The 17,604-nt window shown below is 36.3% G+C and overlaps 1 protein-coding gene across 1 annotated transcript in view; it reads left to right on the top strand.

Annotated features, from left to right (window-relative positions):
* The window catches only part of LRP1B (LDL receptor related protein 1B), a 1,366,825-nt gene that overhangs the window by 951,931 nt on the left and 397,290 nt on the right, over positions 1-17,604 (top strand). Inside the window, exons 42-43 of the mRNA XM_058664204.1 lie at positions 252-376; positions 3,042-3,413. Coding sequence (XP_058520187.1) covers positions 252-376; positions 3,042-3,413 — 497 coding nt within the window. The remainder of the gene's footprint in view (positions 1-251; positions 377-3,041; positions 3,414-17,604) is intronic.

Here is a 17,604-nt window from a genome sequence, read left to right as displayed (position 1 = left end):
CTCAGCATGCTATCTTGGTGCCTGTTGCTTTACCCTTGTAGGATCAGCTGTTTCTTCCAAGGTCACAAAAGGATCTCATAAAGCCATACAGAGTCCACAGACTAGCATACTCAACTGTTCCGGTCTCAACCACACCATGTCACAGCCTGTAGTTGGGTTCTTTCTCTTCTGTTGGGCTACTTGTTGTCTTCAACTTGAATAATCCTTTGTTTTTTAAAATTCCTGACCATGTATATTCAACTTCCTGGCAGAGCACATGCCAATGGGTCTATCAGAAGGGGCCACAAGAATGATGCCACAGAGATAGTAACCATGAGAACTGGCCTCGGAGTCAACCTGAAGGAGGTGAAAGTCTTCAACCGAGTCAGAGAAAAAGGTCAGCATGCTTAAAGGAATGTTTAATAAAGAGTTGGTGTTCCAGACCTGCATGTTTCACAGACTCAAGCACCTTTGTATTCAAAATATTCAAAGCCTGTGCTGAACTTGAAATAGCCTTTTTCTTGTCATTATTTCACATTATTTTAACAATGACTGAATATAACCTTTACCTTGCTTTGAATATTGTAAGAAATCTTGAAAGACAGAAGCTATCAGGAGGATATGAGTAGATTATGTGTAAATATCCTGGTTATATAATTTGCATATGCAAGATAAGAGCACCTGGGTATTTTGGTACCAGATAAGATCTTGGAATAATCATCCATAAAAAAACAAAGGAACAATTTTGCTTTTATGTTATTTATCTTGCTCTCTTTAAGAACATTTCTCAAAATTCAGTAATGGATCAATTCTCATGTGAGGTTACTTTAATACTTCAGAAAATGGGACTAAATGTTTATTTTGGTGCAATAGAATGCTTTTGTGTAACCTTCTAATTTCCTCTAAAATTCATGTAAATATAGTAGCCTATTGAAAGTAATTCATAGGGGCCAGCATTATGGCAGAGTAGGTTAAGACTCTGATTGAGATGCCAGTATCTGAGCAACAGTTTGACTCTTAGCTCTTCCATTTCTGATCTAGCTCCATGCTAATGTACATGGGAAGGTAGCGGAAGACTGCACCAGTATGGGGGCCTTTGCAACTCATACAGGTGGCCAGGATAGACTCCAGAATGCCTTGCTTTGGGCTGATCCAGACCTGTCTGTTGGAGAGATTTGGGAAACGAACCAGCAGATGGAATCTCTCTCTCTGTCCCTGCCTTTCTCTTTCTCCTCCCAACCCTCTCTTTATTGTGCTGCCTTTCAAATAAATACATGCTTGTTCAAAGAATTTAATGTATTAACATGTATACATTCATCTAAGGAAAAATACATTGGCAATTTACATAACTGTCATGTCTTCTGTGTAAGTTTGGGTCAGATAATATATAAAACAACCTGAAAAACATGCTATTTGACAAAAAGGAAAAGACATACTTAAGATCTGAAAGAGTAAAAAGCAGCTGAATTTTTAGTTTGATTTACCTATTAAAATATCAATCTGTTACGGTGTTAGAAATGAAAGGTTGTTTGAAAAGATTTATTTTTATTCAAAAGGCAGAGCACAAAAAGAAAGACATACAAATGATCTTTCACCCACTCGTTTACACCCCAGATCACAGCAAAGGCTGGTGGTGGGCAGATCTGAATACAGAAACCAGGAACTTCTTCCAGCCAATCCCACATACCATCGATCTTTGGCTGCTCTCCCAAAGCATAAACAGGTTGCTAGATCAGAAATGGAGCAGCTGGGACTTGACCTGTCACCCTTATGGGTTTAGCCTACTATATCACAGAGCTGGCCACAGAAAACTATGTTTTTAGCATGAAAGGATTCTGGAGTCATCATCACCTTAAAATATTTATTTTTAAATGAATGACAATATCAGGTTTTATTTATTACAATCAGCAAGAGAAATTGCACTTTAATAAAGTAAAATAGTAGTGTCAGAGGTTTAACGAGGAAATGACCTATTAAATACTTTATATAGAAGTTTTTTTTTAATTACTTGAAAGTAGAGTGGTAGAGACAAAAGGAAAGACACAGAGAAATAAATGTTTGTCCCACTTCTCAAAGGAATGAGACAGTCACGTTTGGTCCAGGCTTGTATCAGGAGCTGGGAATCTCACCCTGGTCTCTGTAAGCAGCTGGAATCTAAGTGCTTGGACCATCATCTGCTGACCCCAAAGTGCATTACCAGCAGACTGGATTGGAAGCAGAATAGCTGATGTTCTTATCAATACACTGATAAAGGGCAGCCTTCATCATGAATAGCTGCTCAACTTGCTGTGCCAAATTCCAGACCTTGACCAAAAATTCTTAAAGATTTATTTCATTCGAACTTGGATTAAAAGTGTATGCCAACTCTTTAGAGGCTGTGCACATTGGGACCACATCATTGCTTGTTACTTAGGCATCTGAGGGACACAAAATTTCCAGCAGCAGCTTTTCCCGCTTATTTTCATTTTCAGTTTTGAGTGATGTAGCTGCTTGTGCCAAAAATTGAAGTACATCAAAGATAACGTAATTGGCCTGCTGATAGAAAACTTCAATGTTTTATTGGGGTAGTGAAGAAAAGTGAAGAATGTGTTCTTTCAAATAAGAATGTGTTCTTTCAAAATCTTAAATCACTGTGATTTTTTTAAAAAGCATTTGATTTTTTTTACTGAGAAATCTTAAGATCAAAAATAAAATTTTTTTGAATCTTTCTTTCTGTTATTGAAAGAAGATAGATGGAGAGAGACACAGATCTTCATCCTCTAAATCACTCTTCAGATGATCCCAAAGGCCAGCACTAGGTAGCCAGGAGCCAGCTTCCAAAAGGATGCAGGGACCCAAGCACTTGGGTCATCTTTCACTGCTCTTCCAGGCCATTAGCAAAGCACTGGATTGGAAGTGGAGCAGCTGGAACACCAACTGGTGACCATGTGGGATGCCAACATTAAAGTCAGTGACTTCACCTACTGTGCCACAGTGCTGGACCCCATTATATTTCTATAAAGAAAAAACTTATTTGGGGAAAAAATGTGAACATGTATGTGTTTGTGTGTTGTATTCTTTAGGAACCAATGTTTGTGCCAAAGACAATGGTGGCTGTCAGCAGCTCTGCCTTTATCGAGGATATTCTCGGAGAACTTGCGCTTGTGCCCACGGATATTTGGCAGAGGATGGTGTTACTTGCCTGAGGCATGATGGCTATTTGCTGTATTCTGGGAGAACAATATTAAAAAGTATACATCTTTCTGATGAAAGCAATTTGAATTCTCCAATAAGACCCTACGAGAATCCGCATTATTTCAAGAATGTCATAGCCTTGGCTTTCGACTATAATCAGAGAAGAAAAGGAACCAACAGAATCTTTTACAGTGATGCCCACTTTGGAAACATACAGCTTATTCAAGATAACTGGGAAGACAGACGAATCATTGTTGAAAGTAAGTAAAGTTTTATTTCAAGTAGTTTGGTGGCAATAAGTATCTTTTGGGTTGCTACAGAAATAAGAGTGGTAAGTTCATGCAAGCAGTTTCATTTTTCTAAGAATTGATATTCAGCAGTGTATATGAGTATGTCATCAGATACCCCCAACAGATGTTGAAGGAGCTGTTAATTCCTTGCATAAAAGGTATGTGTGTTGCAATTGCTGACTTAAAATCGTACGAATTTCTATGTGTCATCATAATGTTTCTAAAAAAGTAAGGTATACAAATCTGTGAAATGCAGGTTTTCAGTATAAACTGTATAACTGATTTTCTTTCAGTGAGTAGATTTTATCCTAAGTATATCTACATTATAACATATATATGTTTCTCAAATAAATGTCAAATTATTTTGTATATAATTATTTATTTAACTATAGTAGCCTTGACAATAAAATATAATTACAGACATAATGTAAAGTTTTTGATAATACTTGTTTAAACATAGCTTCAATGTGTACTACCCACATAATTCAGAGAAACTTCTTGTAATCTAGTTTTTGCAGAGAGCAGCTTTTTATTTCTCACATGATGTCTACCGCTGTGTGGTTTCCAAATAGTCCCCTCTTTTAAATATCAAATAATGTGGTCAATCTTCTATGTATTTGTTGTAAAAATTACAAAATAATGTGTACACATTGATTATTAGTTTCTCAAGAAATGCGGTTCAATACGAAATTTCTGCTTCATTATTGCAGGCCTCAATCCAATTAGCTAGTGATTCCATATATCCACATATTAATTATGCACATATTCTTGATTTTAGCCATGAAATATCAAACCATTATTAACATACCTGCTTGCTTTTCATTTAAAATATACATTGCAAACATTTACTTTTAGTGCATAGTCTCCATCTTATTTTTTTTTGTTATTTTACATCTTATTTTTGAAAGCCTGTGCCTATAGCTGCACCAAGTGTATCCTAACCTCTTTTATCATTTGAATTCTCTGTAAATATCATCATCCTATACAACAGCGAAGTGAATGTATGTGTTTGTGAATCCATTTATTCATATATTTGAATATTTCTTTTAACAAAAATTGCCTGAAAGATTCTCGAAGCTGAATTAACATGCGTTTTGTTTCCTACAGCTGATCAGATTGCATTTTCAATTGTCTCTATAGAGGCTTTTTCCTCCTGTTTTTCCAATAATGATTTTGTCATTTTTTGATTAACCAATGAAATCTAATATGTAAACACTGCCGTCTGATCTCGATGTGTGTTTAACCGAGAACTAATGAAATTCAGCATCTACTCATATGTTTATTCTAATGCAATGTAGGCTTTTGACATCAGCCTGATATTGCCCTTTGCCATCCCCTGCTTGTGCTTGTGACTGGCCATTTTATTCTTACACGTTTGACATGCTTCATAATTGTCTTTCCTTGTACAAATTCTGCTCAGCCTTTCTGAATCGGTTCAGAAATTTACTGTAAATATACACTTTCATGTGTCTTCTTTATTTTATCACACTTGTTGATGACTCGCTGTTAGGTGTACATTTTAGAAACAGTTCTTTTGGCTTCCATGTGTCGGGACAGGGGGGAGTGGATGTAAAAATAATTTTGACAGTATTGATCATGGAGTTAATACATATTTGAAATGTATTGACTCTTTGTGTCTCTGAAGTTCACATTATTGTTTCCTTTGGTCCACTGTTTTCATTGACTCCAATAATTCAGATGTAGAAATGCTCCGAAGGTAACATAATATTAATTAACTTACTCATTTTCTGTGCTCAAGGTTCTTGGTTAGACACTATGAATACAAAAACAAGCGTGAGCCCAGAGACCTGCAGAAGCTGTAGCTTAGAGAATTAGTGTAAATAAACAATGATGTAAAACAGGTAAGATACTAAAGCCCTACACAACAAAAAATCCACTTGGTGAAAAGCGAGAATCCCGTGCAAGTTTTAGAAGAGTGTGGTGTGCAGAGCTGAGTTGAGGAAAGATAAAAGACATTATCTTTTTCCGTCTCTGATCTCATCTTCCTACTGCCCGATCTGTCCAACTGAGGGACACCTGTCGACCTGCATACCAGTGGTGATGAGTCATGAGTTACGATACAATTTTATGCTCATAAGTACCTTTTCAGTTTTTCGTAACCATTTCCACTTCCAGTAGAAACTTGTGTTGGTTCTGTGTTTTTGTTATTGTGCTGCAAGGAACATTACAATATGAATGCCGAAGGGAAAGAGTTTTATTTTTAGTTTTATTCACTAGTTGAAGGGAAGACAATGGAGGGCTATAAAATACACCCTTATATCATAATACCTTTCCAGAGACATTTGTATATTAGGAAATCATGTGTTCATGCATATTTTCAGAGGTGCAAGTTGACTGGTAACTGTGAGGAATTATAAAGGCCATGGTGAAGTCAGGGATACTGTAGGAGGTTTCAGATATTTCAAAATAGATTTCATTGGTGGCAAAATAAAATTAAACCATATTTCATGAAGTATGTGTACAACTGAACCATTCTACTTCTCCCACTCATAATCAAAGCAAGTAAAATCTGTAGCCTTAATGGTTGCTGGTATTGTCACATTTGGAGAGAATAAGTGATACCTAGCAGCTAGGATTTGGAATAAATTAAAATGGGGTTCATTTCCCAGCTTGATATTTCTTTAAGGTGTATTACTAAGCATGAGTTACCTCGCTGACAAAATGGAAAATAAAGTCATAATTTTTCTGTGAAAGGCTGAAGAAAGACTACATAAAAAACTTGCAAATAAGCACAATTTTAACTTAATAAATTGCATTATTGCACTTATGGGTAATTTAAGATAATTAGTTTAAAATTATTATTTAGCATAGGTATGAAAGTTTTAAACAATGGTAACAATTATAGTAATGAGCATATTTTGGATGCATTAGAATTTTTTACTCATTTAAGAATAACATATACTGATAATTAACATGAATTTTCTAAAAATCTCCATTACCACCAACACTCTTGTCTCCAAGAAGTTTCTATTTTACCCATTGATTTGCTAGACAGTTTGCAGTTTGACACAACACACACAAAAAAACACAATAAAAATTGTGCCTCTGATACATATAAATACATGCAAGTTAAAATGTGAAATATGTTATTGTCTGGGTATTGAATTTTATTAACAATTGATTCATATACTTATTTTTTACATCTTTAACCAGTTACTGAAAAGTAAGTTTACCAATATTTGACTAAATATTTAAAAATATCAGAGCTAAATATATGTACAAATCATATTTAGATTTAGATAATTAGTGTTGCCCAATATGGAAAAGAAAAGATAAACAATCTGTTTTAACTCATCAGTTTATATGGATTGTTTTTTTGCTCCAGGGTTTAAAAGAAGAGCTGACAATTCAGCATTCATTAAGTTCATATAACACACAATAGATCACTAGTTGTGAATAAGCAGAAATGAAAACGGATTCTTTCAATTCTTTATCTACTCATAGTAAGGAAACAGCAGAATAACTTGACAACTTGTTTTACCATAAAAACATGCCTGAAAAACAAGACCTCTGCTAATACAGCATTAAAAATGCAGTTTATGTTTTCTGCAGCTTTAAAACATCACATTGGTGCAGGCTTTGTGGTGCAGCTATCATTTGCAAATTCTGCAACCACACTGGGTGGACCGTGGAAGATTGTGAATGATGGCCCAAGTGTTCGGACCCCTGACAATATGGGAGGCCTGGATGGGATTCCGGGCTCCTAGCTTTAGCCTGGCCCATCCCTGGCCTGTGGCTCTCATTCAAATAAATAAACGACTGTTGGAAAAGTAGAAAAAGAAAAAAAAAAGAAACAAGAAAAAGGAAGCATTTAAAAACTGAAAATTAAAATGTAATTACTAACCTCAAAAATGAAATAGAACTTTCTTTGAATAGCAGTCAAAATAAAAGCAAACCAGAGAATGGCTGACATATGACACATTGAGGTCTCAGACTCTGGAACCTAAAGAGCAGCACAGCATATTGGGACCAAGAACTGGTCTGAGACTGCCCTACAGGGAAGCAAGGCTGCGGTCAGGCTGGCACGTCTGCCACCTAGGCCAAGGACATAGGATAGTACTCAAAGTGTAGAGACCATACAGACAGCCTTGTCACAGCTCTAGCTCTCATCCTTTGTAAGTTGATGGCAATGCAAACTTTCATATACCCTGTTGATACAGTTGCAAGTGAATCATGGATAATACGGCTGTGTTTTAAAGCACAGAGGAAAAATGAGCGCAATTCCGAAGTCACTCAGTACCAAAGTACATGCTGATAAGAGAGGTTAAAAATATAACTCTTTTACTCAAATGTGGTGCAGGCACCAATTTGTACAATGGGGTCCTAATAACGGGCATTGTGGTACAGCCAGTTAATCCATGGCTTACAATGGTGGCACTCCGTGCTCTACTTGTGATTCTACTCCCTGCTAATGCACCTAGAAATAGAACAACACAAGTACTGAGGACTCTTACATTCAAGTGGGAGACCAAGGAGGGGTTGTAGTTTCATCCTGGCCTAGCTCCAGCTGTCACAGTTATTTTTTGAGTGAACCAGCAGATAGAAGAACTCCACTTCCCTCCCTCTTCCAACCCTTGCTTATCAAATTAATAAGTGAATACTAGGAAGTGAATAGAATGCAAAGGAAGGGAAGAAGAGGGGAGGGGAGTGGAAGGAAAGGAAGAGACGGGAAGGGAAGAGTTGAAGACACACCAGTTAGCCAGGAGGTGATTAATAATGAAAACTAATAGAAAACTCTGAAGGATATCATGGAAGCTTTTGGAGGGAGAGATCATCAAATAAAAGGCATGGGGATACTATAAAAAATGTTTTTAAATGCGTGTATTAAAAATTACATGAATAAAAAAATAGTTTAAGATAAAAAATTAAGCTTTTGGAAATCAATTTCACTATAATCATACTTAGAAAGATACTTCAATTTTATACATTATAGTTCGTGGTCAACTGCAAAAGTGAGAATGAACAAGTTAATGCTACTTAATCATTAATTTATACATTTTACACAAATATAGCACAGAATCCCATAGTGCGAGCTGGGCAGATGCCATTTGGTGAGCTAATCAGCCTATAGAAAATCTCTTTAACTCCCCTTCTCTCTGCCTTTCAAATAAAAGTAAAATAAATAAATAAGAAAAGACCGACTTGATATTTGTTATGGTTCAGAATACAGAATAAAATAGTTTATTCTGTAGAAATTATCCTGCTGTTTCGTTTTAATCAAACATGGTATACAAATTTTTTTTCTTAACAATGCAAACACTGGTTATATTCAAATCATTTTCCTGAATTCAATTTAAAGATGCATTTTTAAAACTACTATTCAGGGCACAGCGGTAGCCTAGCGGCTAAAGTCCTCACTTTGCACGTGCTGGGATTCCATATGGGTGTCAGTTCTATTGCCAGAGGCCCCGCTACCCATTCAGCTCCCTGTTTGTGGCCTGGAAAGAAGTAGAGGATGGGCCAAAGCCCTTGGACCCTGTGCCCGCACAGAAAACCCAGTAGAAACTCCTGGCTCCTGGCTTCAGATTGACTCAGCTCCAGCCATTCTGGCCACTTGGGGAATGAATCAGCGGATGCAAGATCTTCTCTCTGCCTCTATTCATCTCTGTAAATCCAACTTTCCGATAAAAATAAGTAAAATCTGAAAAAACAAAAAACCAAAACTACTATTTAGTTTAGAACAAAGAATGCATGAGGTTTTAATGGAAAAAATTACAAGATGTTTCTGAGGAATGTGAAAGATGATCTCAAATATTGGTGCTGGATATCATTTTCATGAAGGGAAAACTCAAATTCCATCGCTATGTGAATTGTCCTCACATCATCTGAAAGCTAAGTGCAATTATAATGCCAGAATGCTCTTTCAGGAGACTACCCACTATTACTTGATGTGAACATGCTATTGTTAAATTCACGTCAAATTACAAAACGTTATGAATAGCCAGGGCAATTTTGAGTAGATAAAAAGTTGTATTCTATCCTTGTCAAATAGCTTCACTATGAAAGAAGCTAAAGGAATTAAAACAGTGTGATGTCCTGAAAGAACAGTTAAGTGCAATAGCATAAGGGACTCTGAACAGATCCTACATTGAAGGAATATGAAAGAATGAAATTACAGCATACAATTATTTTAATGAAAAATTATTAGAATCTTTTGTAGGGATTTCCATTTCCATAAATTTTTTGAAAACTCTTATGTGTAAATTGTTTATCCATTACTATTTAACATTACAACTGAGCAGAAGAACAATGTGCTGCATTTGATAATTTTACCAGCTCAAACTGCATTCCAAAAAAAAAAAAAGAAGAAATCCAGCTTTATTAGAGATGCAAAGTTTTACAAAATATCAAAGAAAATATAGAAAAAATGCCTTTTACTAACTCAGGGTAAAATGCATTTTATTAATTAGAAATAAAATCCCTCAAAAAGGATAAACTGGTAGCCATTTTCTTCATTGAAATTAAAACCCTTAAGAATATAATCTTACTCGGATTTGGCTCGGACAGTGCTGATTTTTCCTCAAAAGTCTTTCATACAGAGTTGCTATTAAGTCACAATAATGCCCTTCATTTCTGTATTAACAATGTGAATGAAAAGTTTGGCATTTTTTTGTTTGTGTATTTTGGCATTTTTTTAGTTTATTAAAGGGCAGAGTTTACAGAGGGAAAAAGAAGGCGGCAGAGAGAGAAGACAAGGAGACAGCAGGATTGGGGTTGGGGAGATCCTCTATGTGCCTGCTGACTCTCCAGCTTGCTGTGATAACCCGGGTGGGTCTAAAGCTGGTTTATAGTCTGAAGCCAGGAACCTCTGCCTGGTCCGCTCTGTGAGTGCGGGGGCAGAGGTACTTGGGCCCTCTTCCACTGCCTTCCCAGGAGCATTTGCAGGGAGCTGATTTGGAGCTCTGTCTGGAAGCACTATGGGATGCTGGTGCTGTGGGCAGTGGCATCTACCACATCATAATGCCACAATGCAATACCAGCCCCTTTTAGGTAATTTTAGCTTGAATGAGGAGAGTTGTAAATGAAAGTTGAGGGCAAAGAAAAAATTTGTAAAATAATTTTGTAAGGGAGATTTTTCATAAAATGTGAGATTAATGGCATGAATTCAGTGGATGAATCAATATACTGTGAATTACAAATAGGTCTTAAAAGGCCTAGATGATGAATTTAAAATTTCTAACAAAAGAATCGACCACCTTTGGAAATAAGCAGGGACATGAGTAAATCCAAGCTTCTCTTAAAAGACGATTAGAACTTATAGGAGTGAAGTTGCCAGTTATTTTTTTGAAAGGGAAAGATAATTTAGTTTTATTAGCACATTAAAATGCATCATGTTCTTAATCTCATATGCAAAATTAAATGAAGTTTACCAGAAAGCAGGAGATATTATACACATTTTCAACTTGCTGTTCTAAATTTTCAGCATAATACAGCGGTTAAGCACAACAACAAAAATAAAAAACTAAGTAGAGAGGGAGAAAAAGGGTAAAGGAAGAGGAATAGGGGGGAAAGGAGAGAATATTTAAAGAATTTATGTTCAAGGAAACCACTAAGTTAATTTGTGTTTGCTAGGATGGAAAATTATGAACAGGTTCTTTTCTTATTGAATTTTATCAATGTAGCTTTAAATGTGACCTAATTAATTAAAAGATTTATTTTTAAAAAAAAGACGACGTGTACTCTAAGTTGTTTATAGTCCTTTTTTTTGTAACACCTATTGTAGGGGGGTTTAGATCATCAAGTATGGCCATCTCCCGAGTGCCTCATGCCATGTTCAGACAAGTGCTTTTGTCTATTCCAAAGCTAATTAGCCTTTTTAGGTTTCAATGAAACAGAATTTCTAACGTATTCCATGACTCGCTGACATGTTGACAAAGCGAAGTGTTAAACAGTACTCTGTCCTCTACCTCCCCTGTCTCCTTCCTGATTTCTTAGGTAAATTAAATCTAATCACCTTTTCTTTCTTTCATAGAATCTTTTTTTGATGACTTCATTACTGATATTGGTGCCTTAGTTCACTTGAAAATCTCCCCAAATTTTAAATATCACTTTCTGATGTTATTGTTCTCGTTTTTCTTTCTAATGTACCTTGAAAATAGCCTGGACCTCATCATTCTTTTAAGCTGCTTTATCTGAAGTCCTTGAAATTATTTTTCTTCTGCTGGAACACAGTCTGACTTTACCATGTCTAGTTCATTCTACCATTTCTATTAACCTGTTGTTTCTTTACCTATATCATGTTTATTGCCATAAACTTTCAACTTTATTCTTTAGTTGATTCTCTGTTGACCATGCTTATTTTTTTTTATCCAGGCCTGCAGTAAAATGCAAGCTATTTAAAGCTGTTCCTATCACTTCTTACATAAATTTTACCATGTATCTTTCTGTTTATGACTGTATAAGAATAATTTCTATATGTATTTTCTCAATATCAATGGGCATATTTTCTATTTCAGGGAATTCAATTCATTGTGACAATTCACACTAGGAATGTCATTATTTATTCTTCTCCCAAATACAAACTGTTTATCTCCTCAGTAATAGAATAATATGAAATTTGTAGATAGTTACTGAGAACTTTATATTTGTTCACATAAACTCACAATCAGCAAATCAAAATTATTTTCCAATCTAGAAATAAGCACCTCTCACTGGATCTAGGCTCACACTCATAATATTTTTATAAATTTATTTTTATTTGAATGCAGATTTACAAAGAAAATTAGAGACAAAAATTCTTCTATCTAATGATACATTCTCCAAATAACCTCATTGACCATAGCAGAGCCAATTGAAAGCCAGGAACCAGGAGCTTCTTCTGGATCTCCCATGTGGGTACAGCCCAGGAACCTGGGGCATCCTCTGCTACATCCCCAGGCCTGCATAAACAGGGAACTAGGCCTGAAATGGAGCACCTGGTCCAGGAACCAGTGCCCGTATGGGTGGCCATTGCTACAGGCAGGGGATTAGTTTGCTGTGCCACTGTGCCAACCCCACAATTACAATTTAGTCTCCCTGCTCTTATATCTCCAGACTTGTTTATTTATCAAGTGCTTTTCTTATCTATAGTTACTATTATGAGGCAGGTTTTAATTCCTTTATGGCTGGATAATAATCTTTTACTAGATTTCCCGGCCTTTAATTTCTTAGAAATTTCTATGTATCATACACAATCCTGCTTTCATTGATTTTTTTTTTCAAAATACTAACTGGATTTTGCTTGCTTGTTTGTTTTTTATGGTGCGAAGAAGCTGTGAGTTATTGTTTGTTTGTTTATTTGTTTTATCTCAGATTATAATCCACCTAACTTCCTTTTGAAGATTTATTACTTCACATGGTCTTCGCCAAGTTGATCTGTCACACCAGTTGATTTTCTTAAATAACCCTGTCCTCCAGCCCCACTGACATCTGTGTTGTCCCAAGTACACACTGTGTTCTCCTAACTTCACATTTTTACCCACATAGCTAGACTACAACAGCAGTAATATTGTGGAATTCTCCTGTGGTCCTCGTTGTATTTCTCTCTTGGATTTATGGACACTCCCAGGAACTTTTCTTTCAATTACATGACAGAGGGGACTCTTGTTCCTGTAATAAAATATCTTTGCATGAGGAAAAGAAGTACCTGGGGGCAAAGAGGAAGAGACAACGCAAAGTAGCATATTTTACGTGACAGAATGAATTCCTGCAATTAATAAAAATCAAAATACTTTCTCTCTTTCCTATTCCTTATATTTTAAATATTGTTGATAATTTATCTTTGGTGAAGTGCTAATATAGAAGCAAAATTAATGAATTGTTGATAAATATCTACATAACAAAATTACATGAATGTGTGTGTCTTACAGTAAATCCCATCTTAATATATTCTTTTTGGATTATGACTTTTTAACCTAGAATAATAGAAACGCACACATCTATAATGATATCTAAACAGAATTCACTATTAATTCATGAACCACAAAAATGGCCAAACCTGTGTCATGTTCTCTGATGCTGCTGTGTTCTCACAGTTCTGGGATGTGAGTGGCTAGACATGGTGAGATGAACTGGCCAAGTCATCACATGCAGCCCTGCAAGTGTGAGAGGACAGGAGTGCTTACCTTGGGAGCAACTAGTGCTTGTTCAAGTGCCTATTGGTTGTGCCTATTAGGCCTGTAGCTGATGAGGTGAAGCATTATTAATTAATTTGTCATTCAAAAGACTTTTACAACACAATAACCTTTCTTCTTCTCCATTATCAAATACAAAAGAAGTACAGTTCAGTGAAGCAATGAACATTTTAAAATTAATGAAAAAAAAAAAGAACTTCCCAAATGGATTTTTATTATTGTCTTTGTTTTATTTGCTTAAGCTTTTGATTAGCATTTCTTCTCTGCCTTAAGGGCCACGGTGCCTTGTTTCTACGGGTTCATAGAATGTGAATTGATCACATCAGACAGTTGGATCCACTATCTCCCCATCTTCCTTTCATGTTTCGAGACTACCAGCTTCTTGTTCTTCATACAGCATGTAATGTATTAAAATGATGCCCATGATATTGGGTAATAGTAGAACATCTTTCTGCCTCTCTGTGTTTTGGTATCCTATACTCAATCTTTATTTTATTCCCATTCCTCTCTCCTGTGGCTATTATAACTATTCTGTTTATGCTGAGATGCAATTCATTAACTGATAAAATGCTTCTAATATAATATTATATAATTATTTAAATCATTTGGACAATTTTTTCAAATTTTCCCCTATGATTTACCTCTGCTGCTAATTTTGTGTATGAAGTATGTGTGAAGATTGCAAGGAATTACATGGAGGGTAGTCACATTTCAGGCTGGTGTTTTTGAGTAGTATATTGTGGAATGAGTGTCACTTGAAGAGTTACTAATGGCATACAGTCAGTTACATGATAGGAACCATAAAATGTTATTTAGCTTTACCAGATACACTCTCCTACAGGGTTTTATTCTAATTTGCCTAAAAATCCCGACACAGAAATAAGAGGTTAATTCTTCTTTCTTATTCAGAAATAAGAGGATAATTCTCATATTTCCTGAAACACATACCAAAGTAAACATTCTCATTCAGATATATTATTTGTCAATATGGCTAATAGTGATAGTGTACTGAATGGGGCATTCTGTGTGTTGCACAGGAATAATACATTAAAGATGCCATTTTCTTAGGTATCATCACTTAGATAACTTATGCTCACACTGCTTAGGATACTTCTTAGGATTCTGCTTCTCTTCCATATAGCAAAGTCAAGTGTGTATCAATAATGATATTCAACAGTTTTCACAAGCAATTTGCAAGCAGCCTTGTTATATTGTTTTTTTTTTCCTTTTTTGCATCCCCTAATAGCTTTTCTGCTGTACGAGAGAGGGCATTGGGCCTAGGTCACTGTTTCTTCAACTGAGTCCATGACAGATCCTCAGGATACTTTTTTGATTGGTACAAATGCCTTTGGTGGTAGAGTGACCCTGGCTGAAAAGCTGTGGAATTTAATAAGCAATCAGTGAATACTCATCAGAGAAAGGAACTATGTGCTCTTTCAAGGTCAAGATTCTTGCACTTGTAGAATTTGAAAGGTAGAAAAGAAATTCTTATCAGTAGGAATAGTTATAAGTCAGTATGCCTCAGACAGGGTATCAGTAGAAGCAGCATTTTAATAGACCCATAAAATAAAAGGAAATTTGCGTCAGAAGGATAAAAGTTTTGTAGAGTACATGGTCTGAAATGCCAGTGTTTTTTTTATTTCAATACCTAATGAACTGTGACCCAAAATTACAAATGGAAAATGACTATTTTCTGAGTTATTAATATTTGCAGGTTATTAGTATTTTCTGAGAATAATATTAAGGCAACAAACATTTACTTTAAAAAGCATCTGCTGACTGATACCTTCTGAGAGTAAAAGAGACTTCAGAACATAGCATGAATATAGTTTTATTCATATGCCATTCTTGCTTCTCCAGGGCCCCAAGTATTGTAGACACAGCATTTGAATCTAGTTTACATCACTGTTTAACTTGTTCAAGGTGAACACAGTAACTGCTTGTTTTTTCTATTCTGCACATTTCTATATAGAAATAATTGTTTTGATAGTAAATCTGGAAGTGAATCTAGTATCTGGATGTCTTTAATCCAGATACTAAAAAGAATATGAGATTTGTGTAAATATAACGTTTTCTTGTATTTGAGGAGACAGTGAATCCCAACTGTCTGTCAATTCTCTGAGAATATAAACTCCCTATAGCCTTTAATGTTGAATCATGGCTTTTATACTAAACTCTTTAATTCAGTTTGTCAAATGTTCACTTTGTATCTATCAAGAATAGAATCTGCTTAGTTGCACTGAAAATGAAATATTAAAAGCACTATCATCACATAAGTAATTGTGTTTTTGTGCTATTCATCTCTTTAGTAAAAGGACTTTACATCAGACTTACAAATCCACTGGAATCATCTGTTTACTCTTTATAGGAAACATTGGAATATTTTATGTCACTGACAAAAAATAATCTTTATTAGCATGAAACATTATTCTTTTAACTTCAGGTGAGAATGAATTAATAGATGATGTCCACTTACTTATACTCTCTGATCCTTTTCCTTTATTGAATTTGTTCCACAAATAGTTTCCAAATGTTTAATATATGTTGGACCTGGCAGCGTGGCCTAGTGGCTAAAGTCCTCGCCTTGAATGCCCCAGGATCCAATATGGGCGCCGGTTCTAATCCCGGCAGCTCCACTTCCCATCCAGCTCCCTGCTTGTGGCCTGGGAAAGCAGTCTAGGACGGCCCAAAGCCTTGGGACCCTGCACCCACATGGGAGACCCGGAAGAGGTTCATGGTTCCCGGCATTGGATCGGCGCATGCCGGCCCGTTGTGGCTCACTTGGGAAGTGAAACATCGGATGGAAGATCTTCCTCTCTGTCTCTCCTCCTCTCTGTATATCTGACTTTGCAATAAAATAAATAAATCTTTAAATATATATATATATATGCTAAGAATTGTAAGGATATATGACTCAGCATTTTAACCACTCCTCATTTGGAACATTAGGCATATTGCTGCCAAAGAACTGTTAGCATTGAATATATGAACTACAAGCCAAATAATTCTTCTCTTGGTGCTCATCCTGAATAAGGTAATGATTTTATTCAATAATGCTGATAGAACTACTTTCATAGATTCAGAATTTCCTCACTACTTAACCCCTACATAGGTTAGCTTTGTACATATATTTCAAAGTGCAAACTATTGCATGCGGTACTGTCATTTAATTTCCACAAAATCAGTAGTGCCATTTGACAAGCTGTGGGACTCAAGTTATTTTCTGTTCAAGAGTTCATGTCGGGCCCAGAGGCGTGGCCTAGCGGGTAAAAGTCCTCGCCTTGAAAGCCCCGGGATCCCATATGGGCGCCGGTTCTTATCCCGGCAGCTCCACTTCCCATCCAGCTCCCTGCTTGTGACCTGGGAAAGCAGTCGAGGACGGCCCAAACCTTTGGGACACTGCACCCGCGAGGGAGACCTGGAAGAGGTTCCTGGTCCCGGCTTCGGATCGGCGCATGCCGGCCCGTTGTGGCTCACTTGGGGAGTGAAACATCGGATGGAAGATCTTCCTCTCTGTCTCTCCTCCTCTCTGTATATCCGGCTTTCCAATAATAATAAAATCTTAAAAAAAAAAAGAGTTCATGTCATATTAAAAGTATACAAATAATGTGTATTTCCTTGTCCATGAACTCCTTAGTCTAGGCTTTCGGAGACCTGTGTGACTCATTTTGATGATGTGACCTAGGTCACATTATGCAGCTACTTGTAATCAGTGTTCTCAAACTCTTGCAGATCTGTGATAAGTCAATATCCTATTGATGCTGAAATAATTGTCTTTGAATAAGTTGGAATTGAATTAAGATCCTGGCTCTGCTCCTACCCTGTGATGTAATGTGCTTAAGCTTCCTGAAAGTTAAGGGGAGTAATACCACCAACTAAGAATTGGTATGAGGATTAGGAAAACCAGGTGGAGAGATTGTGCAGTCCTTGGCATGTCAATCTGTCCCATCAGAAACCATCATTCTTTTACCTAGTGAGCTTTCAGCCTAGTGCTTTAGATGCTGGTTATTGCATCCTTGTTCCTTATC

Source organism: Ochotona princeps, chromosome 5 (genome assembly GCF_030435755.1).
Source record: "Ochotona princeps isolate mOchPri1 chromosome 5, mOchPri1.hap1, whole genome shotgun sequence".
NCBI classification, from domain to species: Eukaryota; Metazoa; Chordata; class Mammalia; order Lagomorpha; family Ochotonidae; genus Ochotona; species Ochotona princeps.
This window is presented reverse-complemented; position numbering and strand designations above follow the sequence as displayed.